Source organism: Phytophthora infestans, genomic scaffold (assembly GCF_000142945.1).
Source record: "Phytophthora infestans T30-4 supercont1.69 genomic scaffold, whole genome shotgun sequence".
NCBI classification, from domain to species: domain Eukaryota; phylum Oomycota; class Peronosporomycetes; order Peronosporales; family Peronosporaceae; genus Phytophthora; species Phytophthora infestans.
Window position 1 is genome coordinate 418,091 of NW_003303690.1, and position 25,052 is coordinate 443,142.

The window sequence follows — 25,052 nt, forward strand, 5'->3', positions numbered from 1 at the left end:
CCTATCTCTCTCACAGTAGAGGTGTACATTTTTTACAAGGGCACTGGGACATAAAGCACCAGAACCCCTCATTATTTGCTTAGATGTTCATACTGCTATCCCCTTTAGAAAAACTTAGTGGAACAAGCCAATTTGAGAGAGCTCAAATTTGTCTGACCTCCCAACTTTCGCCTGTTAAAAGCTGTAGCGAAACCTGCCACAACTGGCACTATACCTTACCGGTACCGGTACACCGATTCTGTTCAAGCGCCATAAGGAATTTGCAAAAAAAGTTTCCAATAAGGGTTTTCAAAATTAAAGCACTTTTAATGTTTTCGCTGATTATTCGAGTGTGTAAAACTTACCGAAAAATAACCACGCGTACAGTACAATCTCAAATATTTACGACAAACCGCAGCCGTTGGATTTTAGGAGCTCATTCGAGAAAACGCGCCACGCGTCAGAAGCCATCGCTCGAACGTTTCCGCGCGCTTTTCTCGCGAAGGATAATCGCCCGTCAAAGTAATTTAAATCGTCAACGCATTTAACAGATGTTTTTATACATTAAATATGACCCATCAAAACATAAAGGTATTTTAATAGATGATTTAGGTACAAAATCATTATGCCGTCTAGAAACATTAAATACAATAGAAGATCGCAACGCAAAGCCGACCCTTGGAGGTGCACTCCGCAAACAATGTCCGGCGATACGTACATGTAGTACCTTGCTCGATTTATTTGAGGTTTGCTTACGCGTGTTGCTATCATTTGAAGACAGCCTCGACGACCTATTTTAGCGAAGCCCGTCTTCCCGCGACGACGACCACGACAAAGACTCCGAGCCTGCGAGCGATTCGAGCGAGACTTGCAGGGCATTCTGGACGAAGTTGGTAAGAGTCTTGATTTGTCGTATGCCGATTTATGACCCAAGCTTACTTAATCGATTTTTTTTACGAATAGACGCAGCCCCTGTACGACGCAATGGCAAGGTTGGATACTCTACGGGCTAGATTTGAAGACATTAAAAGAGATGTAATCTATTGCAATTAAACTTTGTTTCAGCTCCAAGCGTACATCATAGCTAGCGAAAGCGTCCAAGTGGAGAAAGCATCGGGCGCAGCAACCAGAGAAACGTCAGCGACGTCGATCCTGGGTGGAGACTACTAGTAGCGGGGGCGAGAGCGTCGCGGAAACTTTGCATCTGCCATCAAGCGACGAAGAGCATTGTGGTGACCCTGGCCAAGGCGTAGGTGTGCACATCCAAGACTCGAGCGCTGACCGCGCGCCCCGAGTTCGGCGCACGGAATCTCATCCAGAGCGAGTTGCGATGGAGATGTCTCTGCGTTATGAACAAGATTTTTCCCCGTGCCGAAGCTTGTTTTTTCGTCGTGGAAGGAGAATATTAATTGTTTGGAGGAATACTGCAGCTATCATTTCCAGTTGTACAGAGTCCGAGATACTAGGACTGTAAGAAAACACAATAGGTGAGTCTTTTTTTTCATTGTTTTAATTTACACTGACGAGTTGATATGACTGATGTAGTTTACGTGATCGTCAAATTTCTATAAAGATGAAGCACAGCTACAAGGTGTTTCGCTGCACGCATGGCTGTCTGCACAAATCTCGCAGTAAAGGTCAGCGTAGTACTCCTAGTCGATACACCGAATGCAAGGCTCGCTTTGCAGCGCATTAAAAGAACACGGCAGAGGAAGGACAGGACGAAGAGTGGCGCATTGTTTTGCGAAACAGGGTAAGCAGTAGCATGTGTAGCGATGAAACATAATATCACCTAACCCAATATTACTGTCTAGACCTGGACACATAGTCACCGCGCAATTACGACGATCTTCGCGAGCTACTTTGGTGCTGGATCAATTCCAGAACATAGTCTGGTATTGGAGCAAGTTGGGCTTCTTGCCGATACCAGCACTGAGTCAAGAGTTTCTATCAGACGCCTTGGATCGCCAAGTAACACCACAGCCAGCGCGCAATTGGAATCAACTAAAACGTCTTCTGGGGAGAAAAACGAGAATTGACAGAGCAATCGCAGGACTGCTCCAGAACCAAGTGAAGATCGTGAATCATTTGCTTTTGTATCTCCGGAAGTCTACTACAGAAATCTGCCTGAATAAGGAACGGGGTTTCAACTAATAACTTCGCAATTTTTATAGTCGGGAAAGATAAAGGGAGATGGGATAGTGATGGGCAAGGTACTGACAAAACAAACCAGGCACTGACTTTGATTTCAATTTAAAAAATGGCGCGCAGTAGGTGATCCTCCTTCGCTTCAAGCCCTACGAGCCGAACTTCATTCCTACATTTACATTCAAGATCACTAGCCGACTGCGTCCTCAGCACCCCCATGTCCTCCAATCGTCTCCGCCTCACCTGGTCCGAGAAGGTAGCCATCCTCAAGTAGGCTGCTCGCTCACCTAGTCTGTCGTAAAATGAGCTAGCTGAGTGGGCGGTTGAAGAGTTTGGGCTTCCAACGGTTCCTGGCAAAATGACAAAGTACCGCATACTCAAATCAAGTGCTGTGCTGCGCGGACGGCCTGTGGAGAAGGCTGTACGATCTAAAGTTAGCGCTTTCACGATTCAGCAGTGCTGCTGAATCAGCACTGCTGGAATATCACTTTGGTCTCTTTCAAAAGTCGAATCTTCAATTTATCCTAACTTAATTCAATACATGCACATGATCCGATATCATAGTCTGTTTCTAGCGAGGCATTGTCAGCTTATGCAATCTCTTTCCTAATTTATATCAGGCGCTCCTTATTCAGGCAGATTTCTGTACCCAGTCTCGAAGAGCAGAATTGATACCTCTTTTCTTGCAGCTGGTTGCTGCGCACCTATCTAATGACGCGTTTGCGAAGGTCTCATCACAGTGGGACCTTTCCATGGTGAGCAAGGCAGAGGCCACGAGTGCTGAAGTGGGTCCAACTCAATCTGAGTGGCAAGTTCGTTTGTTCAGGCACGAGTCAAGTGTCGACGTTTTTTTTTCTGGAGCTGCTGCTCCTCTTTTTAAAAGACCCGTTGGTTCCCTTGTCAATATATCATGATTGTTGCGAGCAAAGGTCACAAATTTAAAAAACTCCCGGCAGCATCAGTACCAGAGCGATGGAGCATAAACATGACAGAAGAACCGTACGATTCGCTCGTGAAAGGGTTAATTTCGATTCGGCAAGCTACCAATATGGTTTAATCTCGAGCTGGACAAGTAAGGCCGCCCAAGTCTCTTGAAGCCCTTTAACCACGGGCACCCTACGGCACAGCCAATACGCAAGCGCCCCGTTGAGTACGTCCGCCTACAAAGAGAAGAACGAGCAAGTATGGTCGTGCTCTCAGATGCTGAAAAATATGCAAGGGCTCAGGCGCTTTTCGAACCCGTGGTAGAATCGCTGAGTGAGCTATCTACTGTTGACTTTTATCAACAGATGACCAAGTGGAAATTTGTTATTGATAATGAAGCTGGTCAAACGTGAGCTACGACGTAATCCCCCCGAAGCTGTATCAGCCGGTATTGATCCTGAAAGCAGTTCCGATAGCGTTTTTGACCAGCTAGATTACGCTGATCTTTTCGCGGATCAGAGTCTGGTAATGGAGGACGAATCGCTAGAACATCCATCTTGTCGACAGAACAAGGTAACAAAAACAAGCGTTGACCCTCTTGAAGAAATTTCTGGTGCCTCCGAGGTGTCGGCCACACAGCTTTCCCCAAAGATTATTACGTCAGACGAGAAGAACTGCGATTCCCACAAAGGTCTGGCAGCTTAGATCGTGCGTGATGAAGCGCCACGCCAGATTTCAGTACTGGGTGTGTCGAAGTGCTTCGATTGACACCTCCAAAATACGGAACCTGAAACAAACTGAAACCTATATGGATCACACCTCCGCCCAAGTTTACTGTAATTTTGGTGTCTTTGGAGGTCACCACGGCTTTGACATATATCATACAATGTGCTAGATTTTGTCCAAACGCGTAGAGGGTTTCAAATGGAATCGACCAATATTCCGTTCGGATGACAGACAAGGTTCTACAAGCTCGTCCTGCTACTTGTGAAGTTGCTCATCAAGACAGCGAGAGCATGGTCATCGATCAACATTTTTGTTATTCCAAAAGCTTTACTAAAAACGCTGATGCGGCAATTCAGCAAAAGAAGGATTCACTCGCGAACTAAACGGAGGACGTCCCGCGGGGTTTACTGATTTCGTTTGGATCTAAAAGCCTTGATCTGCACAGGTGTGTGGAGCCATTTGCTGTCGTAATAAGTGCTTCACGAGAAGTAAAGGTGCTCCAATTTTTCTCTATTTAATTTTCGCTGTCTCACTTTGCTATTTTGCCTTCGCTTTTTTCTCAACAGAATGAAGCAGTTCTACGTACTAAAAGCAGAAGCGAGGGGGTTTATTGAATATACAAATTGGCTCAAGCAAGGGCGATTGTTCAAGCCCACCCTTTCGAGCCCTTTTCGTTGGAGACGAACATAAGTGAATTGATGGATTCTGACAGTGCAAGCATGCATGAAGCGCTGGCGGAAGATGTTCTGAAGAAGTACTCTTCACACATAGTTCATGGCCATATTGAAGACTAAGTCAAGGTCTTCGTCTGTCAAATTTATAGATGTTGCTGCTGGAATACCCTGCGACGTGATAATGAGCGATGTAGTGATCGATATGGGCATCAATATGATTGCAGATTATGTCGAAGGGTGTGTGGGGCTGTCCTCGTCCATGATATGGCCAAATTCTCCAAAGCTATGGCTGTCTGAGACACTGTTCGTAATTCAATGACTACATCTTAGCAGAATACACTGGGGTATTATCATTGTGGAGGTGACATTCCTTACGACATTAAGAGAGAATTTCTACGAGCCTCTCCACCAGCAGTTATATCGGACCGAAATCAAAAGTGTGTGGAAGAACAAGTTGCTACTGTATTTGAAGAATTGACATTCAGAAAATTCCCGCAATAAATATGAAGAGGTGGGTTAACGAGCCTGCGCAGCCCGACAGCTAAGCCAGCGGTTATATGATTCTTGGCGATTGACGCGTTCGTGCGAAACGCCCTCAGATTCAAGCATCATCGTATCACCGAGGCGTACCCGCAAGCTATGAGATTGAGACTTCCGTGAATACTGCTGTACACAAGAAAGGGGGCTACACGCAGTGAAGAGAGCATCACGAAAATGAAGGAAACAGATGAAGCAATAAGCAAGGTCATGTCAACAGAATGAGCAAGAACTCAACAGGCAGCAGTGAGCTCAAGATCTTAAAGAAAAGAAAAAACTGCAGTTCTCATACACACTCGGAACATCCGATTATTAATCTTTGCCGCCGCCTGACTGCCCTGAAGAATCGCGCCGTAGTAGCGTGGTCATTTGCCACAGCAGAGCTCCGTGTGATGGAGTGTAGCCCCGAGTCTCTCCGACGCTTGCAGTCAGCTCGTTGATTGCCTCGGCTTCTCGTATAAGCGTCTCTTCAAACTCCTCGCGAGCGAACATCAGATCATATAACGCCTCCGTCATCGTGTGCACCTTGTCTTGAAGCTATTGAAGCTCGTGGGCTCTGGAGCGCAGGAGATCGCTTACTAATAATTGCTGATTCATGCCGACACTCTTCATCGGCTCGCGCTTGTATTTGTATCTTAAAACAAACTGAAAAATAAGATGTGCCCTGTTGTAAAAATCTTAAAACCTCGCCTCTTTACGCTAAATTGCTGGTTATTTATTCTCGTTATTAAGGGTGCCTTTCAGTAAATGGCGCCGCAGTGCCATAAGGGTGCTGGTAGGCTGTCGTATTGTTGTAACCTTATGGCCCTCTATTAGAGGCTCTAACGCCATTCGATTTGGTCATCATCAGATCGCACATCCATCGAGATAGGCCGTGACAAAACATGCAAGTACACTCGGTAATCATCAGCCCGAACACTCCTCCCTCTCAGTCGTCGATTCTCAGTAATGAGAGCCAACGTCATCGTGGTGGCTCTAGCCCTTTACATTGCGTGCGCCAATGTCACGTTGGCAGCTTGTGCCAAGTCCCGACACTTAAGAGTGAATGGCAAAGACGCCTTGTGGAACTACGACACAAGCGGCGGTATCAACAGCATCGTAGCGGATGACGAAGAGCGCGTCGTCAGTTTTTCGGGTATCAAGCGATGGCTCAAGGAGCTGTTTAAGAACTGGTCTTAAAGGAACAAGAAGATTCCAGAAGGCACTGAATACGATTTTTTCACCGGAAACTATCAACAAAATGCTCAAAAGCAGACACGTTCGGCGTGAGATGTTTAAGAGGTGGGACGGCCACGATATCAAGCTAAAGATTGGTCGAGCACAGATGAACAACAAGGCAGTTGCCAAGGTGCTCGTGAAATACGTACAGAACTATCGAGTTTACACATACCGAGGCTATGTCCAGTAAAATACGAAATTATCGGACTCAGATACTATCTGACAGATAGTGTCTTTATCCTCAGCAACGATTTCTATAATTTTGGCACAAATGGTTTGATAACAACTCCTTGCTCCTTCTCATTTACTGAAAATGCTCAATTTGTTACCATTTAAAAACATCAGAGTAAAACCTAATTTCATTAATCCCCTTAAGTACTTTGTTCGCCAGTAGGGCACAGCTTAGTGCGCCGCGTCGGCATCGTAGACAACTCCAATAGCCCCTCGAATTTCGTCTATGAACTTTGCAATCGCCAAAGACTCCTCGGGTGTGTACTCGTCGCATTGCAGTTGGCCACTGCTAATTGCCTTCGTGACAGTCTCAGCTTCGTAGACAAGTGCTTGCGATCCGGGGTAATTGAACGGCGTGGCGATGCTCGTAGAAGGCGTCGGCCACGGGAATTGCATCGTTTTGGTTTGCTGCGTGCCATCTTCAAGGAGCTGAAAGACAGTGACCTCCATGGAGAGTGGCTTCGTACACAGTAATTAAAAGGGGCGTTTTTCACTCGGAGTGGGATGTCAACTGTGGGATAGTGTATCCCCTATCCACGCAGATTTGTGTGGTTTTCTCGTCGTAGAAATCTGCGGTCCTGCGTGCCTCTCCCTCCATTCGAATCCGCGCGCTCCGACAGCACCGTTAGCATCCCCGGAGCTCCACGATGTCTCGCCGCCGGCACGCCGGCGTCCTAGCAGAGGTGGCACATAGCTCGGAGGGTGGAGAAGACGCCTCGTCAGCGAGCGAAAGCTCAGGGTACGTCTCGTCGTTAAGAGAGCAAACAGAAGAGAGAGGAGACAGCGATTTTCAGAGTCCGCTTCCTGCTACGTTTCGGAAGTCCAAGAAAAGAAAGAAGAGCAGCTCTCAGCCGAGGCACCAGAAGAGCACGCGTCAAAAGAAGAGGCGGTCGCGGCGCTTATCGTCGCCGCCGAGACATAGTTCATCATCCGACTCGGACGCTGAATCGGATTCGTCTTCTGAAGATCAACATGAACCTACACCAATGCGTCTTAGCCCTCTGGAGAACACTATCCGCGTTCCAGAACTGGATGTGAAACTCTTTGCGGACTGGGAGGATCTAGAGCGCTACTTGGGGAGCTACAGCAGGCGAACGCACCAGGTATGTTTATTGTGTGGATCTAAATGTCTATCAGTCTCAGACTGTGTACAAGTCTTGGTATTAACAAATGAAAACTTACTGCTTTTGCCACAGTTGTATTCCGTGCGTACTGCCACACCTGTTCAAGTACGAAATGAGCGTATTAAGAAGAGTCGGAATCCAATCAAACCGATTCCAGTGACTTTTTCTTTTTACAACAAAACGTACGTCTGTACGCACCACGGCAGGCCACGGCGCAGCAGAGGCAAGGGCAAGCGTCCCAAACAGCATTCCCGAAAGATCGGATGTCCTGCTCAGGTGAGCACATTTATTATCTGAGCTGCTACGGCAAGTATTGTGACGTCATGTTGTTGTTTGTGATTACTCCAGATTAATGCTTGTGTCAGAGAAACCGGAGGCTGGGAAGTTTGCGTCACAAAGCAAATAACGGAGCACAACCATGAGATCAGATATGACTTGCACTCAGACTAGTTCACAGTCTGAACTTTATGCACAACCCAAGACTGTACGAGCAATAGCGGTGGCCGACGAAGCCAGAAGTGATCGGAATGACAAACCAGTGGATTCAGAAACCCACCAACCGCAACCTGTAACGTGGATAATTGCTCCATCAAAGAAGAGGGATGGTCACGCTAAAGCGGCGAAAAAAGCGCGAAAAGAAACCCACAGAGATAATCTGAAGCAGACATCGAGGTTGGTCGAAGCTGTCGCGGATGGAGTAATTCCCTCTATGATGAAAGTTTTGGTGGCCTACAGGACCGCGTTTTGTTTGAAAGATCGCCAGGCTCTGTTGGGAACGACTGTGCTGAATCAAACGCGCTCTACCAAGATTGTAGTGGCCGACAAGGCAAAGATGCCTCCCACAGAACCCGCAAAAATTCGGTCGATCCTGCCACAACGCAGGATTGAGTCCTGCCAAGCACAGGTTGCGCATTTTCAAAACAGGTGGTTCAGTGATCACGATGTTAGGATGCCAGCTCTCGCCATCTCAATCAAAGCCGGGAGTATTGTGTACGACGTGGAGATGCTTAAAGCCATGAGTTCGTGGCACAGAGCTGTCCAGCGGTTCAATGACATTCGAGAAACTATTCACTGGCTCCGGCACGTAGATTTGACAGATTGGAACCCCGAAGATTGTTGGCGAACAGGATTGCTGTTCCCAGATGATCTGGAGAAACGTATTGCAAATATCGATGTTCTCAGTGATTATTTTTGGATAACAACCCTCCGAGGTCGCTCTTTAGTGGAGCTATCGTGTTTAGACCTTGCTCTAAATGCGTTGAAGAGCATGTACGACGCAGACAACGAGATTTTCTGCATCCCTTCGTACATGATGAGATTTCCCTCCGTGGATAATCAATTCATTGCTGAGTCAAAGGTTCTAGTGAACCTCCGCGATGCAGTCAAGAGGATGAACCTATGGGGGGAAACCGCCCCTGACACTGCCGTCAGTGGCCCAGAAAAACCAGTGTGGTTGTTTGCTGTTATTCTCTATGCTAGCGACCACTGGTATGCCACCGCTGTAAACTTTAATGAGCTCACTATCATGATATTCGACCCCCAGTTAGCCGGAGACAGATTCGAGACTCTAAGAAGATATCTTCGTGATGAGCTGGTCCCGTTGTTGCCGCTGCCGCCGTCACCAAAGCGCTACCGATTCAAGCGAGTTGAATGGGTAACGCAAGTGGATGACTATAACTGCGGAGTCTTCGTGATAATGTTTTTTGAAATGCTCCTGCTAGATGTCGTTCCGACCAGGTTTGATACTTCGACTGCGCTGCAGTACTTCCGCTATAGGTACATCAGTCAGATTGTAAGCACAATGTAATCTCATATTGCCTACACTATTGCATCGCTGCTTAACGTATAAGAATTGATCATTAGCTGCGTAGCGGACTCGTTGTTTTAGGCAGCCGTATTAGACACTGTGTTTTTTTAATGCTGGAAATCTCTAAGATGCACGTCGTTCCTGTTGTGAAGACAGTTTAGCCGATAGCGCTGTTTGTTCTATGAAGAGAAGCGTGACCACAGCTGCCAAGGGCTGTCCAAATTGCTCGCTCTATGAAGAGAAACCTGACTGCCATCTGGCAGCTATACCCAGCACATGGTGAGGCTATCCACCAGATACTGTGCAGGACTGTGCACGACTCTGCAAGACACTGCAAAAATTGCTGACTCATACCCTTCAGACTGTGTACGTAGCCTCTGCCGACCTCCATGGCGCAATGAGCAGGCTCGGGGATGCGAATCCTGCCTTTGCTACCCGTGATCGTGTGTCACGATTCGTGACAGTGTTGCCCAGATTTGCCAAAGCTGTGAAATTGATGGTGCCAACTCGGGTGCCACTGTATTCGAGAGTTGCCGAACCGTATATATCCTCCCCACCCGAACTGGTTTTGCCGGTGGTAGTGATCTTCAGTGGCTTCGTACCGAACACCATCGTCACGAATGACAAGGGGTATATCCCGATGCCGAGAAGTGCGCCATCACCCAAAGAGCTGCGAAAGTTCGACATGGGATTCACGAACGGAATGTTAATATCTCCGTGAACGTGGTGGACGTCGCCAATGTTTCCGTCAGATATCAACTGGCGCACGTATTTCAGGAAAGGAAAGCAACGAGTCCACACACCTGATAAAAGCAAAAAGTTGCAATCAGCTTCGGCAACAAAAAAAGTTGCCACAAATTTTGGCATACCTTCCATGAGGAAAAGATTCTTTTTTTTGGCCAGTTCGACAACGGACGTCGTCTGCTTCGCATTCATTGTCATGGGTTTCTCCACCAGCACGTGCTTGCCGTGATTTAGAGCAAGCGAAATGTGATCGAAGTGCATCAGGTGAATCGTGGCAATGTATACCACGTCAACGTCGCGGTCTTCACACAGCTCTTCGTATGATCCGTAGGCATGAGCAAATCCTGCAACAACATAGAGGCACGTCAATCAGCAAAGGTAAATCATTGATCTATCGGTTTGATGCACGCACCGTGAGTCTTGGCAAATCGGTCTGCACTTTCAAGCAATCGAGCAGCACAAGCCGAAAGCCTCGCGGTCTCGCCGGCCATCCCTTTCAAGGCATTGACAAAGTCATTGGCAATCTTGCCACAACCAATGAAACCCCAGCGGAGCGGAGCTTGCGAATCAGCGCCCATCGATACTTCTTGTTGCACTCCAAGGCAAATGATGAAATTGACCTTCAACAGCGACACCCTCGAAAACGCAATGCTGTTGCATGAACTTCAACTTCGGCGGTAAATCTGATTCGTGGCTGAAGCTGCTGTTCGCGATATTTACCGTCATTTGCACCCATCGCCAATAAACCAACCCTCCAACAATTGGCAAAAAATAACGTGGGGTGAGGTCTCAAACGTTTTCAACGTTAGCTTTTTCATTAGTGTGGCAACTCAAAAGCTCCAAATTTGCATCACAATTGTAGCAACACTATCTCAGATTATGCCAAAAACGCTAATGATTGCACTTCAGATGCAAAAATAGGTAAACTTACTTCGCGTCGGCGGGGTAAACGAGACCCAAATCCTTGCGAATCTTGTCCATAATCGTCATAATTTGGAGCGATTCGTCCAGTGGGTACTCTTTGCTCTCGGCCTCCTTGTTCTGGATGGCCTTAATCACAGTCTCGGCCTCATAGCGGAATCCCTCCGAGCCGCCGTAGTTAAAAGTAACCCCAGCAGCAGGTGCCGGCCACGGGAATGACGTCGTGGTCTCCTTCTGCGTCCCGTCCTCAAGGTACTTGACCACTTGCACCTCCGTCGCCGTGTGAGCGGGCGTTGGCAAGTGAATGCGTCCTTTAGAGCCCGAAATGGTGACAGTCTCGTCCGTATTGGCCAACATCGTGTACTCGACGGTAGCGAAGCGCGAGTCGCTGTACTCGAGCGTCACCGAGTTGTAAATGTCGATGCCACCATCATTCAGTTTGCCAGCCGATGTGATTTTATCAGGTTTGGCTCCAAATACCATCGTGGCAAAAGCCAGAGGGTAAATGCCAATGTCCAAGAGGCCACCGCCTCCGAGTTCGTTGTGCCACATACGGGTATTGACAACGTCGAATTGGATGCCAAAGGACGCGTGTACGTGGTGCACGTCGCCGATCTCCTTGTCGGCCAGCAACTGACGCACGTGGCGGATGGAAGGGAAGAAGCGCGTCCACATTCCTTCCACGAGGAAGAGATTTTTCTCACGAGCGAGGGCAATTGCAGCCGTCGATTGGGCGAGGTTCATGGCCATGGGTTTGCACGTGCTTGTCGTGGTTTAGAGCGAGCACAGTGTGCTCATAGTGTGACGGGTGCAACGTGCCAATATACACGACGTCCACGTTGGGGTCGGCGACGAGGGCCTCATATGAATCATAAGCTTGGTTGATACCATGCTCTTTGGCGAATTTCTGAGCGCTGTCCAACGAACGCGCGGCACAAGCCTGGAATTCGACGTTGTCCAGCGCCTTCATGGCACTGGCGAAGTCTGACGAGATGCGGCCACAGCCGAGGAAGCCCCAGCGGAGAGGGGAAGACGAGGTCATAGCTGAGAGGTACTTGCGATCCAAGCGGAACAGCTTTGAGTGACGCGGATCGGGAATAATGAAAAACTTTGTTATAGCAGATAAAAATAAATATCTTGAGATTTATTTCGAAAGAGGGATTGTGGCTTATAGATACCTGCCGTTGAAGATATCATGAGTTCACTAACGGAAAAAAACCACTCATCATTGATGGCGGTGTCACGAGTCATGTCGTGACTCATGACATCCTGGAAATATGGAGTAATGTAGCGAAACCGATCAGCTTCTGCGATAATACATGTAGCAATCATGTGTCTGGAGTAAAATTACGATAGTGATACTGCAAGCAAACAGCAAAGGCGGAGGAAGGGCACCCCAATCAAAGAGTCAAACGCTTCATTTTTGGTTTCGTGACTTCATTGATCCATGCTGTCGGTCCCATTCATTTCGCATCGATTCTCTTCACTGTAGACAAGAGCTCATAGTTCAGTTGGCGGTGTAGTGGATTATGCGATCTTCAAGATCGTAATCTTGCATCGATTCTGTTGATTCAATTGACAAGATACACGTACGTGAAGTTCACGTCGTGAGTTACTGAACGTGTACTGTACGTGTACATGTAGTAGCTGACCTCATGAGAATATGATAGGGCTTTAGCTGAGGCTACCTCCCGTTTTTTTTATTATGGACAGTGTCCACAGTAATTCACTGCCGCTACTCAGACCATTTTGACAAAGAACTTCTTTGTCGAAGAAGCAGACCATGAGCAGGCGATTCGCGAGATATATTCGCTATTATGATAGCATATCATATCTAGGCCACTGTTAATAAAGTGTCAATGTATTAATTAACATTCAACAAAGACTAAGCAGTGCTACAAGTATGCATGTTCGCTTTTCTCTCCATCCTTGTCTCCATCATTTATTATAACACTATATTCATCAATTAGAGCGTGAGGGGCGCCCTGCGCTCATACCTATTCGATTTCGAGCGAGCTTACGGATGCGTGGACGCAACTTTAATTAAGTACACATTTTGCAAATTCTCAGCTTCTCGCTTCAGTAAGTTACAGTATTAAATATTCTTATCAAAAAAAAAATACTCCCAGATGCAGTACATGTAGTGTGTAAATTTCATACCGCATTTTTGGAGGGGCTAAGAACGTCGTCATAGATTTCTTGAGGTGTACCTACGTAGCTAGCCAAATAAAGCTCAGCAACTTCGAATTTAAAAAAAAAATTGTTGTGAGGATTTGTCAGCTGTGGTTGATCTTCCTCTTCAACCACGAATCAATCTTGCAATCGATTTTGCATTTACTGCCACTTGTACTTTTGAAACGAGCATCGCCTCTCCGCTGGGGCTTTCTCGGCTGCGGCCGGATCTCACACGCTTTCGCTGGAGCCATCAAGTCTCTAGATTCCGTGACGTTCCAAGCCTGTGCAGCGAGATCGCTGGAGAACGCTCAAAAGTTCGCGAGTGAACACGGTGAGTGTTCCTGTCAAGAATAAATACTATTATATTAAAATTGACTGTGCAATCTACTACCAACAGGTATTGCAAATGCTTACGATTCATACGAGGCTCTATGCTCAGACCCAGAGGTTGACGTCGTCTACATCGGAGCTCTACACCCGTGGCATTGCGAGCACGCGACGTTGGCTCTAAGCCACGGCAAACACGTTCTAGTCGAGAAACCCATGGCAATGAACGCGAAGCAGTCAGCGTCGCTCATTGCATTGGCTCGTGAGAAGAAGCTCTTCCTTATGGAAGGCATGTGGACTCGTTTCTTCCGAGCATTCGTTTCGTTCGCAAATTACTGGACGACAACGAAATTGGAGAAGTTCGCCACGTTCACGCCGAGATTGGCTACCCGTTCCCCAAAGACGAAGCGCGTCTGTGGAAAAATGAGTTGGGAGGAGGAGGTTTACTCGATATCGGTATTTATCCTCTTGCCTTCGCGACCATGGTGTTCAGTACGGAGCCTGAGAAGGTGACGACGGCCGGTACACTCAACGATGGCGGTTTAGACGTACACAACTCGGTGACGTTGCGTTACAACGACAATCGTTTCGCTACCATCGAGTACTCGATGTTGGTGCAACTCAGTGAGACCGTCACGATCTCTGGAACTACTGGACGCATCCTCATCCACACGCCAGCTCATGTCGCTTCTGAAGTCTCCGTCATTCGCAGCTCTGGACCAGGCAAAGAAGAATCGGCAACGACGAAGTTTCCGTGGCCTACGCCAGACGCTGGATACTCTTGCTTTTTGTATGAAGGCGAAGCGGTCACGAAGGCTATTCAGTCCAAGGAACTCGAAGCGAAAGAGTACTCGCTGGATGAATCGCTTGGTATCATGACCATTATGGACAAGATCCGTAAGGAAATCGGGCTTGTGTACCCTACTGACGCAAACTAGGAAACATTTTTGCTAATTAGTGCCACGTAGCTCAAAACTTCAACCACAATTCAGGATATGCTTGGCAACTGATAACACTTTTTTGCCCTTTGACTTTGTCAGAGGCAAATTATCACTTGATTCTTCAACCATGGCTACCAACACTCCTTTGCGCTGGGGCATTCTCGGCTGCGGACGCATCTCCCACACGTTCGCCAGCAATCTAAAGCCACTTAAAACCGCCATTTTCCACGCGTGCGCAGCTCGTTCACTGGATAAAGCGCAAGAGTTTGCCAACAAACACGGTATGTGTCAGTTTTCTTCTCTTTTTCATCGTGATAATTGACCACATTTTGCTGCCACTTGTGCTTAGGCATTTCGAACGCGTACGATTCGTACGAAACGCTTTGCTCCGACCCCGACGTGGATATAGTGTACATTGGCACACTCCACCCGACGCATTGTGACCTTGCACTATTGGCATTGAACCATGGCAAACACGTTCTGGTGGAGAAACCCATGGCCATGAACGCGAAAGAGGCCGAAACAGTCATCACACTAGCGCAACAGAAACGCCTCTTCTTCATGGAAGGCATGTGGGCGCGGTTCTTCCCCGCAGTTCGTTTTGTGCGCCAAGTCATCGAGGAAGGTGGCATTGGCGACGTGCATCACATGCACTCGGCCTTCGGAGTGGCATTCAAAGCCGACAATGACCGTATCTGAAGAAAGAACTGGGCGGCGGTGGGTTATTGGACATTGGTATCTACGTGTTGGCAACTGCCACGATGGTGTTTGGGTTTAAACCCGAGAAGATCACGTCGGCTGGGAAACTCAATGACGAAGGAGTGGACGTGTACAGTTCCATCACGCTCGAGTACAGTGATCAGCGCTTCGCTACGCTTGAGTACTCGACACTCGCGAAGATCAGTGAGACGGTGACGGTCACTGGCACTAAAGGGCGGATCTTTATCCACCCGCCGGCACACGCGTCGATGGAGATCTCGGTCGCCACGTACGACGAAAGCGGCAAGGAGACGGAGAAGACGTCGCGCTTTCCGTGGCCGACACCAAGTGACCATCACTCGGGCTACCTCTACGAAGCTGAAGCTGCCACGGAGGCTATCCAACGCAACGAGATCGAATGCATTGAGTACTCACATGCTGAGTCGCTGGGGATCATGAACATCATGGACAAAATCCGCAAGGACCTTGGACTTGTTTACCCCGCTGACGAGCCGTAGGAGTTGCCAGGGTGGCAAACTCAGCTTGATTACTCTTTACATGTAGCTGCATCAACATGGACATTGTCGTTGCTTGAGCATTGCCTGATGATGAAGAACCTTGGAAAGTGTGCGCTGAGTCTGAGCGAGCTCATCTAATGAACCCATCAACACGCAAGAGCCACGTATGCGCAAACACCTATTAAAATATATGTTTGTCATTCGATGTACTATCGCAGGATACGGTACATAACAGCCTCTCAGATGAATTTTAATCTTTTGTTAGCAGCACTATTTCCGATTTATAACAGTAAACAACATAACGGGTATCAACTATCTCATTTTTGTCGCCCATCCACCTCTGCCATTTTTGCAACGCACCACCGGACTCGCTTCATTCCTCGACTTTGCGTGTCCGTGACAATGGCGTCTGCTCCCCCGATGAACGTGATCGAGAAGATCCTGTGCCACCATGCTGTAGGCCTCTCCAAGCCTTACGTGCGTGTGGGCGACGTGCTGTGTGTCAAGGCTGACTGGACTATTGCCAGTGAACTGACCTTCCAAGCTATGGACACTATGCACGAGGCCATCGGCCGACCGCCTCTCCACCGCCCCGACCGCTTCTGGCTGGCTCTGGACCACACGGTGGACCCGCGTGTGAACCATTTGCCTAAGCAGAAGGCGCTTATTGAAATGTCTACCAACTTCGCCAAGACCCATGGGCTCACGGACTTCCAGCCTGCCAACACTACCATCATGCACACCGAGTTTGCTCGTAAGCGTGCGCAACCCGGCCAGATCGTCATTGGCGCTGACAGCCACACATGCAGTGCCGGTGGAATGGGCGCATTTGCTGCCGGTTTGGGCGCTGGCGACGTCGTTATGCCACTAGTCACGGGTCAGACGTGGTTCAAGGTGCCGGAAGTGTGCTACATTGAGTTTGTCGGCGCTCCGAGCTTCGGTATCGGTGGTAAGGACGTGATTCTTCACATCCTTGGAGAATTGAAGCGCAACACCGTCGCGTTTGAGCGTGCTGTGTACTACGGCGGCGCAGGGCTCAAGTACCTGTCCGACGACGCTCGCTTTGCCGTCGCGAACATGAGTACCGAGTTCGGTGGCATTGCCGGCGTGTTCCAGGCCGATACCATCACTCAACGTGTACTCGAAGCACGCGAGTCTCACTTCGACGAAGCTCTGTTCTTTGAGCCGGACGAGGGATGCAACTACGCCGCCCACCATGTGATCAACCTGGCTGATGTCAAGCCGTTGATCGCTCTGTACCCATCGCCCGACAACTGTGTGAGTGTCCAGGAGAAACTCGGAATGAAGCTGGATGGGTGTTTCATTGGTGCCTGCACTACCACGCAGGAAGATCTGATTCTAGGTGCAATGGTGTTGCAACAAGCCATGTTGGAGGGAAAACGTCCCTCGGCTAACGGCAACCGTCGTGTTACTCCCGGCAGTCTGGAGATTGTCGACCGTCTAAAAGAACTTGGTCTGGTCCGTATCTACGAAGAAGCAGGCTTCACTGTCGGCGTGCCGAGTTGCAGTTTCTGTGTCGGCATTGGTGCCGATGTTGCCGGCGAAGGTGAAGTGTGGCTTTCCAGTCAGAACCGAAACTTCCGGAACCGTATGGGTAAAGGATCGATCGGCAACTTAAGTTCGGCGGCGGTAGTGGCTGCCTCCAGCTTCGATATGGAGGTGGTGGACCCTCTGCCGTACTTGGACAAGATCAACAAGGACGACTTTGACCGCTACCGTAACTGGGTGGAGCCGGACTCGTCCACGCCATCACCGGCCAAAACGACTAAGTCGTACACAGTGACGGAGCCCGAGCCCGTGCTCGCTTCGGGTAACGACGAAGTGACCGTCCAGCAGGCCAAGGAACAGGCTGCTGTTGCCGAATTGGAAGCTGCTTTGCCACCTAAATTCAGTGGCAAAGTGCAAAAGTTCGGCGACAACATCGACACAGACGCTGTGATCCCGGCCCAGTTTATGGGTCTTAACAAGTCGTCGCCTTTGTGGCCTGCTGAGTGTGAGACAGAGCTGGATGTGCTCGCTGCCAAGTCGTTTGCCTATGTGCGTCCCGAGTTCCCGCAGAAGGTGAAAGAGGGCTTAAACATCATTGTGGCCGGTACGGCATTCGGTAGTGGTTCGTCTCGTGAAGAGGCCGCGATTTGCCTTAAGGCTGTCGGCGTCCAGGCCGTGATTGCCAAGTCATTCGCTTACATTTACGCTCGTAACCAGCCCAACAACGCTCTGTTGGGCATTGTCGTGACGGACGAGAAGTTCCACGAACTGGCCGCTGAAGGTGAGGAAGTTACGGTGGATCTGCGTAACCGAGTGGTGAGTGTCAAGGACCACCAGGTGGCCTTCTCGTTGACGCAACTTGAGGAGGCATTCCTCAACGGAGGCGGTCTGAAGACGCTCTTCAAGCAGCACAAGGCAGATCTGTTCCGTGCCGCCATGCGTGGCAAGGCGCCAAAGGTTATTTCTTCGGGCGGTGTCGGCTGTGGCGAAGGTTGCGGCGGCGAGGCGGCGGCCACTCCGTCGTGGTAGGCTGTGAATTTTGACACCAGATATGTGCACAAAACGATAATCAAAAACTACATGCGCGTTTTCCATGAACCGGTGCAACAAATTTGCAAGTGGTGAATTTCTCAATTGAGTGGCAATGAAAACCATTTTTCAAAAGGTATCTTTTTTTTAAAAGATACTTTTTGGCATGAAAAGACGCGATATTTGGCATCTTGCTAAGACAACGAGGCAACATGTTCCAGGACGTGACACTGGGCAGTGCGAGCTTCGCGGCCAAGCGAACGAAGACAGTAGCCGAAGTATTTGCCCAAACGATTGAAATCGACATGTTCGACTGTGAAGCTCAGACGGAGAGCGAGATCGTCTCGAGCTCCACTCAAACGGGTCCAACCCAACAACCACCAGCCAGAGGCAAAGGCAAAGATGCAACAATTAATACTGAAGAAGAAACCCAACGACAAGTGGCTGAGTGCTTGCAAAACGTTGGAGGACTCATGCTACGAGAAATGGCCAAGAATGGAGCCACCAGCTCCTGCTTCAGCGGTACGCCACAAATTAATTCCTCTCCCAGAATCTTGGGACTGATATGTTGATGCAGGTTTAGAACGATACTTGGAAGAGTCAGAGGAGAAGGATATCACCGAACTCTTTCGACTGCAATTCGACTACGACACGTACTTCCAGCCGCAACAAGGCACTGCAACGACAACCACAACAGGATCTTTATCTTCATTGAGATTATCGTGCACGGGTGTGTCCTGGAATGCAACGGGGTCGGTCATCGCAGTTGCGTATGGACGCTTCGACCACTCCGGGTGGTGCAACTATCGATCGGCCCTCTGTTTATGGAATGTCTTCCAAAGTGACCTTAACCAACAGAAACCCTCCCTTGTCCTAGAAACATCGGTACGTTTCGGATTCTAGTCCCGATTTTTACAATTCCGATCTGAAATTGCCGCTTCCTACAGAGTGGACTCATGTGTGTGGCGTTTCACCCCCAAAATCCTTCCGTTGTTGCTGCTGGCTCTTTCAATGGAGAAGTCTTCGTGTGGGATATGGAACCTGCTGAGTATAAATTCTACTCGTCAGGTATCGGAGACTATTTCCACCGCGAACCAGTCACCAAAGTGGCCTGGGTCTACGACATCCAAACCGCCGACTACAACGTAAGATTTAAACTCTCTTTCCCTTTTACCAGCAACTAACTCCATTTTCCTGTACATGTAGATTGCAAGTGTGAGTGGCGATGGTAAAATTCTCTTTTGGCGAGTTAAAGACAAACTTGCGTTCCCTGTTGAAGGTTACGTCATGCATTTGCCCCAAGGCATCGGGGGTCCTGAAAGTAAAAGCAACAACGACGACACACGCTCGCCGGTGATCGGTGGTAAGGCATTAGCCTTCAGTAGCACGGACAAAGCCAGTCGCGCTTTCGTCATTGGCTCAGAAGGTGGCGTCGTCGCTAGATGTTTCGCGAAAGCTGCCACAAATGTTCGTTCGTCGGACTTTAAAGGGGACAAGAAGTGGACAGCTACAGCTGCACGTCTTGTGAGTAAACTCCCAACTTCAAAGATCCCTGCGGCACGTCGACAAGTGGAGGCGTATGCGTCTGTAAAACGCAGTAAAGAAGTGACACTGGCAACGGTGTATGAAGCCAGACTCGACCCTACAATAATATTCCCGAGTGCCATGGACTTTGTCTTCGAAGCTCATACCGCTCCCGTATATGACGCGAGCTTCTCACCTTTCCGGAAAAGTATTTTCCTCACTGCATCAGCTGATGGAACCACGCGTGTATACTCAACAATGCAGCGTGAATTGCTATTATCTTTTGAAGTATCGCCGTCATCAGCGTATCTCTATGCGGCCGAGTGGTCTCGTACACGTCCGATGGTGTTCGCTGCTGCCAGTGAAGACGGGAACGTCTATGTCTTCGACATCAAAGCTGATCGCGTCAGTCCCGTGTTGGTTCTTAGCGGTAAAGATTCCATCACGGGATCAACTTCAGGGGCAAAGACTGGCAGTACAATCACAACGTCAAAGACTGCAGTTGCCGCCCCGATGTTTGCGCTCGACTTTAATCCTCGACAGAGGAACTTCTTGGCGGCAGGGGACGCTGAAGGTGTGGTGCACATTTGGAAACTGTCGTGGCAACTTGCCAACTTCCAAACAGGAGAAGGAGAGTTGCTGGAGGCACTAGAGGCAACATAAAACCAGGTTTACGTGATACGCAACTTTTCTTTTTGATTTTCACTTGTGTTGACTGCGAAATGCAACTTTTCTAGAAGTTGTTTCTCTCGTGTTATTTGCGTCCAAGGTCCTTGGCCGTGCGGTGGGCATGCAAACTCCACTCCATCTTCGTTTGGGTCACTAAGGAAATAATGAGACATTAGCATTGACACTTGAGATTTTCAATTTTGACAATAACGAACCTGGCATACGCGACGCATCTCCTTGAAGGTTTCCTCGGACATGTTGATGTACATGTCTTCGAGGTTGCTCTGCAGATCGTCCTCTGCCTCCTTCATAACGCGCAGAATGGCGTCACCCAGACCGCCAGGACGTTGCACCGTGATCTCCTCGTCGATATCCTTGGAATTTTGCAGTTGCAAGTTGCCGTTCTCAAAGTAGTGAACATGCAGCTGTATGTTGCCCTTAATCTTGGCCGGATTGGCTGTCAGATCCACTTCCCATCGCGATTTCCAGCGTCCTCCCCAATAGTTGCGCAAATTGATACGCTCCGTGCACAAATTCACCACCAATTTGGTACCCACAATGTACACACCGGCACTTCCACTGCAACATCAACAGTAAATATTAAACATTTATACATCACCTCTTTGTAGCAGTAATGTTGCTTACCCGTGCATATATTCGAACTGCAAGTACGATTGCAACGTCTCCTGACTGGCAATTATTCAATATATAAATTATTTATTTCATAATACGCCAAATTTTTTCTTACCGATCCTTCTCAAAGTCCGTGACTTTGTCCTCTGGAATCTCAGCGACATCGTCCGGTACAATTTGCTGTCAAATCCAAGCACGCGGTTGCCGATGGGGTCCACGTAGTGCGCAGCGTCCACTTCTCCCTCTTCACAGATCAAGATCTATCATGTAATATATATTTCAGGGCTTATATAGAGGTAATGCTCGCAGCAACAGAGTCTAGTAGACCTTGTAATCAGCATCGGGGACGTCTACGGGCACGCAGTTCTTAACGTTGTAGGCATGCAGCGCCCCTCGAAGCGCCGCATCAGGTAGCACATGCGCCGGGACGAGCTTGGCCACGTCACGCAGAACCTCGTGGACCTGTCCAGGTGGACTAGCCAGCAAGAAACGCTGCGCAATCTGCAGCTTTTCCTCGTCCGAGGCTTCCTCGTACGCCCACTCCTCCGCCATGATAATCTGCAAAAATGGTATCAAAACTATGATAATGACTCATTTCACTCTCCTGATTGGTTAATTATAATGTCGTTTGTTTGTAAAGTGCCCATAATTGAAATGGAAACTCCAAGTGTTCGTGTTCTTGTTCTTGGAGAATCCGGAGTGGGGAAGACGGCGTTGCTGCGTGCCATTTGCCGCTTATACTCGCCCACCCCGCTCTCTAACGACAAGCCGTCGAGCTTGTGGACCACTGGATGCGATGTCCACGTGCTACTCACGTCGTTGGGACCGGCAGGACGAGAAGTTTTTGTGGAATTCCTGGATGTTGGAGGTCATCGCCAGTACGAGCTCAGCCGCGGAGCATTCTACCACGATATACACGGAGTCGTATTCGTACACGACTTAAGTAACGCCAAGAGTGGAGAACGTCTTCGTAATTGGAGCAGGGAGCTTAGTGACTTGCAAAGACTTAAAGGATGCGTGGTGCCGACGATGACAACAAAAACTCCCGACTTTTCTACGTTGCACGAGTTACCGAAACTCGTGATTGGCAACAAAAAAGACTTGTTGCAAAGAAATTATAAACTTAAAACGTCGGCACCAATGGGATCGCTGGAGTTTAGAAACGTTGCCTGTATTGAATCGGTAAGCAAAAAGTTGCCGATAAATCTGTGATATTTTTCACAAACTATTTCTTACTGTTGCAGAGTGCGGAACCCTTCTCAATGGAACCGAGTGGCCCATTCGATGCATTTTTACAACAAACTGTGGCATTTGCCAACCGAGGAGAAGGCGGAGGAAGCTACAACAGCTACAATAACAGTATGGGACTACGACAGACGAACAGAGCTGTTGGCGGAGACGATAGTCGCGCTGGATCGGGATTTAGTGCCGGAGTCAGTAGTTTAGCAGCTGCGCTACCACCATTATCCACAGGATCAGGCAGTGCACGTTCTCGATGGTGGTAACATGGGAAAAGTTTTCTTTACTTTGATTTTTTTTACTTGTTCTGTAAGGTTTTCTTCTACATGTACACGTACATGTAGAAGCCTTTTGACAACATGCTGTTCAAATACTTCAAGTAGGACCGGACCGGGGCTGCTAAATATCGATCTCCCACTGAATTTGGTCGTCACTGCCCTCAGCTTTGGCAGGAGTTTCTATTTGTACAACGGAGTTGAAAAGCTCTCTGGAAGTATCAAAAATACAGTGCACTTCTTGGTTCCGATCCTCCTCCGGGCCCCGCTAGCAACACATTAAAGCAGTTCTAATCCAGTGTTTCCAAAAACTAGAGTAACATTAGATACGGCATTGCAGCTATGATAATTGGGGGTCGGTACGACAAACTGCCGTAATTATTTTCTGACATTTCCTGTCTCCGTCGACAGGATGCAACTGAGCTCAAAACTCGACAGAGCCGCGGCTATTGAACGAAACGTTGTCCCCCCTAGTTGGCCTCTTCGACTTGCCTTCGTTTGGTGTCTTCAAGTTTCGTTCATTTGGTCCAAAACTCTCAGCGTCTTCGAATTGACCGTGAGAAAAGTCGCTGCCAATGGACCGACTCGAGCCGTATGTGAGGACGGCTCCAAGCTTCGTGGATTTGGCACTTTCGAGCGCTTCAGTGTCGAAAGTCTCGTAGCTCCGAGCACTTTCCAAGGAATCCAGAGGCGACGCAGGCATCGCCGACGAGTTAGGAGACAACAAACTACCGACCATCAGCCCACGACGTGCCGAGCCCGAAGCGTACGACTCTTGCGCATTCAGCGTTCGTGGCCTTTGGATACTCGCCTCCGATGCACTAGTACGGGAGTGTACCATGTCATTACTATCCGCTGAGCGCAAGGCGTCAATTCGAGCTTGCAATGTATCGCCTGAAGCTCCAGAGCCGGCACTGGCTCGAGCTTCGGATGGACTGGGCGGTGCGCGTGTGTATCTCGGTACTACAACGGGCGCTGGAGTCTGTTCCTGTTCACTATTGGGCGCCCCCAGTTTCACGCCGTTCTTTCTATTGGCTTTCAAGCTCTTCGAGGCCGATGGAGACGTGACCGACATGAAGGGAACACCGTCGGCGCCTCCGCCCGTAGGATACGGGTCGTCGTAGCGCATGCTGTCCGGGTAGTTCGTGTCGTAGCCGAAACAACTGGAGCTGAGCCGGGGTGCATTGGCTTCGTAGCCATGACTCAGTGGACTACGACTCTGTCCCTTGCCGGCATTGTACCATTTTGCCGGGGCTTGGTACTGACGCTCCTGGTTCGGTGCCTGACCGGCCTCCTGTTGCGCCGGGAGCGGAGGATATGGCTTGGCAAATTGCTGGTTGTGAAGCTGAGACGAGTTCTCGCGATAGCCATTGGCAGCCACCTGTGGCCCGAGGTTTTTGCGGTTCGGAGGAGGTGCCAATGGCACGGCGGTGACTTGTTTCGAGTAGCCGTAAGCCGGCGGTTGGTAACCGTTGGCCGACCCGTTTACTTGTTGGGCCTGTTGGTAACGCTGATATTGCTCGTGCTCCGCGCGTTCGCGCTCCTGTGTGAGACGTTGATGCGCCTGTACGGCCGCGATGGCCTCCTCGTGCCCTTTGCGCTTGGCGCGCTGCATGCAGACGCAGCAGCAAACCAGCAGCAAGAGGATGAGCAGCGCCACGCAGCCGATAGCCACCCACCAGATCCAGTCATCCCAGCCTAGCGCACCCTTGAACACCGACTGCCCGCTTGCCATAGTTGGAGAAAAGCGAACTGGAAATGCAGTGCTCTGCCAGACGAGAGTGGCAGAGAGTGGCTGCCTCCAAACACCTTCTGTTCCCGTCGACTCGCGACATGACGGTGAAAAGAACTGGGTCCATTCGAGTGAAAAATAGGTGTTCTGACTTAACAAATCTTCCCTTAAAATGGGTTCTGTTTTATTAAATGAGAGCAAAATGCCCAGCTGCTTTCAGTCCTGCCTTGACCCTTTTAATAACTTCCGGATATGATGATCCTGAATCCAAATGTAAATTAATTTGAATGCTAAAATCAGGTCTATTTGCAAACCTATTCCCGCGCAGTGCTGTAATGCCGTCCGAGCAACACCTTTTCAGAGCGTTCGTGAACGAAAACATGCTGCTTTAATGCCGTCATGCTGTTATTTCTTCTTCGTCGTTTGTCACCAGCCATAATGTCGGTAGCCTCAACAATCAAGGCAAGTTGCCGCGAAAATGGACCGAAATCCACTTGCGGATCCAGACTGCATCGATTTACACCAAAGAATTGTGTGGCTTCAAAATTCACAAACGATTCACAGCACCTCGCACTTAGTGGAGTTTCCCACGACCTTTGGCAATATCTTTTTTCTACGGAAAAGATACGCTGGCGGCTCAAATGAGTGGCAAGGAATCCGACGCAGTGCTCGCTTTCCTGTTGGGCTCAATGTCGTCGCTGGATGCACCCGAGCACGGCAATACTGTATCGAGAGATGAGGTCGAGGGT

At 49.0% G+C, this 25,052-nt stretch overlaps 13 protein-coding genes across 13 annotated transcripts; 7 read left to right on the forward strand and 6 right to left on the reverse strand.

The window, feature by feature from the left end:
• Nucleotides 1-2,183: 2,183 nt before the first annotated feature.
• PITG_18531 (uncharacterized protein) lies at nucleotides 2,184-2,684 on the forward strand (the record flags this gene model as incomplete). The annotated part of the gene is made up of 2 exons (XM_002997598.1): nucleotides 2,184-2,192; nucleotides 2,254-2,684. 2 exons carry the CDS (start codon nucleotides 2,184-2,186, stop codon nucleotides 2,416-2,418), a joined length of 174 nt encoding a protein of 57 aa, XP_002997644.1.
• A 2,564-nt stretch (nucleotides 2,685-5,248) lies between these two features.
• Nucleotides 5,249-5,526, reverse strand: PITG_18532 (uncharacterized protein; the record flags this gene model as incomplete). Its single annotated transcript, XM_002997599.1, has 1 exon — nucleotides 5,249-5,526. One exon carries the CDS (start codon nucleotides 5,502-5,504, stop codon nucleotides 5,301-5,303), a length of 204 nt encoding a protein of 67 aa, XP_002997645.1.
• A 410-nt stretch (nucleotides 5,527-5,936) lies between these two features.
• PITG_23132 (PexRD36 secreted RxLR effector peptide, putative) lies at nucleotides 5,937-6,167 on the forward strand (the record flags this gene model as incomplete). Its single annotated transcript, XM_002997600.1, has 1 exon — nucleotides 5,937-6,167. The coding sequence occupies one exon, from the start codon at nucleotides 5,937-5,939 to the stop codon at nucleotides 6,165-6,167; it is 231 nt and encodes a 76-aa protein (XP_002997646.1).
• A 3,558-nt stretch (nucleotides 6,168-9,725) lies between these two features.
• PITG_18534 (trans-1,2-dihydrobenzene-1,2-diol dehydrogenase, putative) lies at nucleotides 9,726-10,690 on the reverse strand (the record flags this gene model as incomplete). Its single annotated transcript, XM_002997601.1, has 3 exons — nucleotides 9,726-10,171; nucleotides 10,238-10,456; nucleotides 10,525-10,690. The coding sequence occupies 3 exons, from the start codon at nucleotides 10,688-10,690 to the stop codon at nucleotides 9,726-9,728; spliced, it is 831 nt and encodes a 276-aa protein (XP_002997647.1).
• A 266-nt stretch (nucleotides 10,691-10,956) lies between these two features.
• PITG_18535 (trans-1,2-dihydrobenzene-1,2-diol dehydrogenase, putative) lies at nucleotides 10,957-12,075 on the reverse strand (the record flags this gene model as incomplete). Its single annotated transcript, XM_002997602.1, has 2 exons — nucleotides 10,957-11,732; nucleotides 11,794-12,075. The coding sequence occupies 2 exons, from the start codon at nucleotides 12,073-12,075 to the stop codon at nucleotides 11,040-11,042; spliced, it is 975 nt and encodes a 324-aa protein (XP_002997648.1).
• Nucleotides 12,076-13,757: 1,682 nt separating this feature from the next.
• Nucleotides 13,758-14,473, forward strand: PITG_18536 (oxidoreductase, putative; the record flags this gene model as incomplete). The annotated part of the gene is made up of 2 exons (XM_002997603.1): nucleotides 13,758-13,777; nucleotides 13,849-14,473. The coding sequence occupies 2 exons, from the start codon at nucleotides 13,758-13,760 to the stop codon at nucleotides 14,471-14,473; spliced, it is 645 nt and encodes a 214-aa protein (XP_002997649.1).
• Nucleotides 14,474-14,603: 130 nt separating this feature from the next.
• Nucleotides 14,604-15,779, forward strand: PITG_18537 (trans-1,2-dihydrobenzene-1,2-diol dehydrogenase, putative; the record flags this gene model as incomplete). Its single annotated transcript, XM_002997604.1, has 3 exons — nucleotides 14,604-14,757; nucleotides 14,826-15,115; nucleotides 15,178-15,779. 3 exons carry the CDS (start codon nucleotides 14,604-14,606, stop codon nucleotides 15,691-15,693), a joined length of 960 nt encoding a protein of 319 aa, XP_002997650.1.
• Nucleotides 15,780-16,095: 316 nt separating this feature from the next.
• On the forward strand, nucleotides 16,096-18,231 carry PITG_18538 (3-isopropylmalate dehydratase large subunit, putative; the record flags this gene model as incomplete). Its single annotated transcript, XM_002997605.1, has 1 exon — nucleotides 16,096-18,231. The coding sequence occupies one exon, from the start codon at nucleotides 16,096-16,098 to the stop codon at nucleotides 18,229-18,231; it is 2,136 nt and encodes a 711-aa protein (XP_002997651.1).
• A 212-nt stretch (nucleotides 18,232-18,443) lies between these two features.
• PITG_18539 (uncharacterized protein) lies at nucleotides 18,444-20,418 on the forward strand (the record flags this gene model as incomplete). The annotated part of the gene is made up of 5 exons (XM_002997606.1): nucleotides 18,444-18,753; nucleotides 18,809-19,116; nucleotides 19,179-19,376; nucleotides 19,438-20,185; nucleotides 20,258-20,418. 5 exons carry the CDS (start codon nucleotides 18,444-18,446, stop codon nucleotides 20,416-20,418), a joined length of 1,725 nt encoding a protein of 574 aa, XP_002997652.1.
• A 91-nt stretch (nucleotides 20,419-20,509) lies between these two features.
• PITG_18540 (uncharacterized protein) lies at nucleotides 20,510-21,077 on the reverse strand (the record flags this gene model as incomplete). Its single annotated transcript, XM_002997607.1, has 3 exons — nucleotides 20,510-20,563; nucleotides 20,640-21,003; nucleotides 21,070-21,077. 3 exons carry the CDS (start codon nucleotides 21,075-21,077, stop codon nucleotides 20,510-20,512), a joined length of 426 nt encoding a protein of 141 aa, XP_002997653.1.
• A 298-nt stretch (nucleotides 21,078-21,375) lies between these two features.
• On the reverse strand, nucleotides 21,376-21,609 carry PITG_18541 (uncharacterized protein; the record flags this gene model as incomplete). The annotated part of the gene is made up of 1 exon (XM_002997608.1): nucleotides 21,376-21,609. The coding sequence occupies one exon, from the start codon at nucleotides 21,607-21,609 to the stop codon at nucleotides 21,376-21,378; it is 234 nt and encodes a 77-aa protein (XP_002997654.1).
• A 102-nt stretch (nucleotides 21,610-21,711) lies between these two features.
• PITG_18542 (uncharacterized protein) lies at nucleotides 21,712-22,562 on the forward strand (the record flags this gene model as incomplete). Its single annotated transcript, XM_002997609.1, has 2 exons — nucleotides 21,712-22,239; nucleotides 22,302-22,562. 2 exons carry the CDS (start codon nucleotides 21,712-21,714, stop codon nucleotides 22,560-22,562), a joined length of 789 nt encoding a protein of 262 aa, XP_002997655.1.
• Nucleotides 22,563-22,995: 433 nt separating this feature from the next.
• On the reverse strand, nucleotides 22,996-24,306 carry PITG_18543 (uncharacterized protein; the record flags this gene model as incomplete). Its single annotated transcript, XM_002997610.1, has 1 exon — nucleotides 22,996-24,306. One exon carries the CDS (start codon nucleotides 24,304-24,306, stop codon nucleotides 22,996-22,998), a length of 1,311 nt encoding a protein of 436 aa, XP_002997656.1.
• Nucleotides 24,307-25,052: the final 746 nt, after the last annotated feature.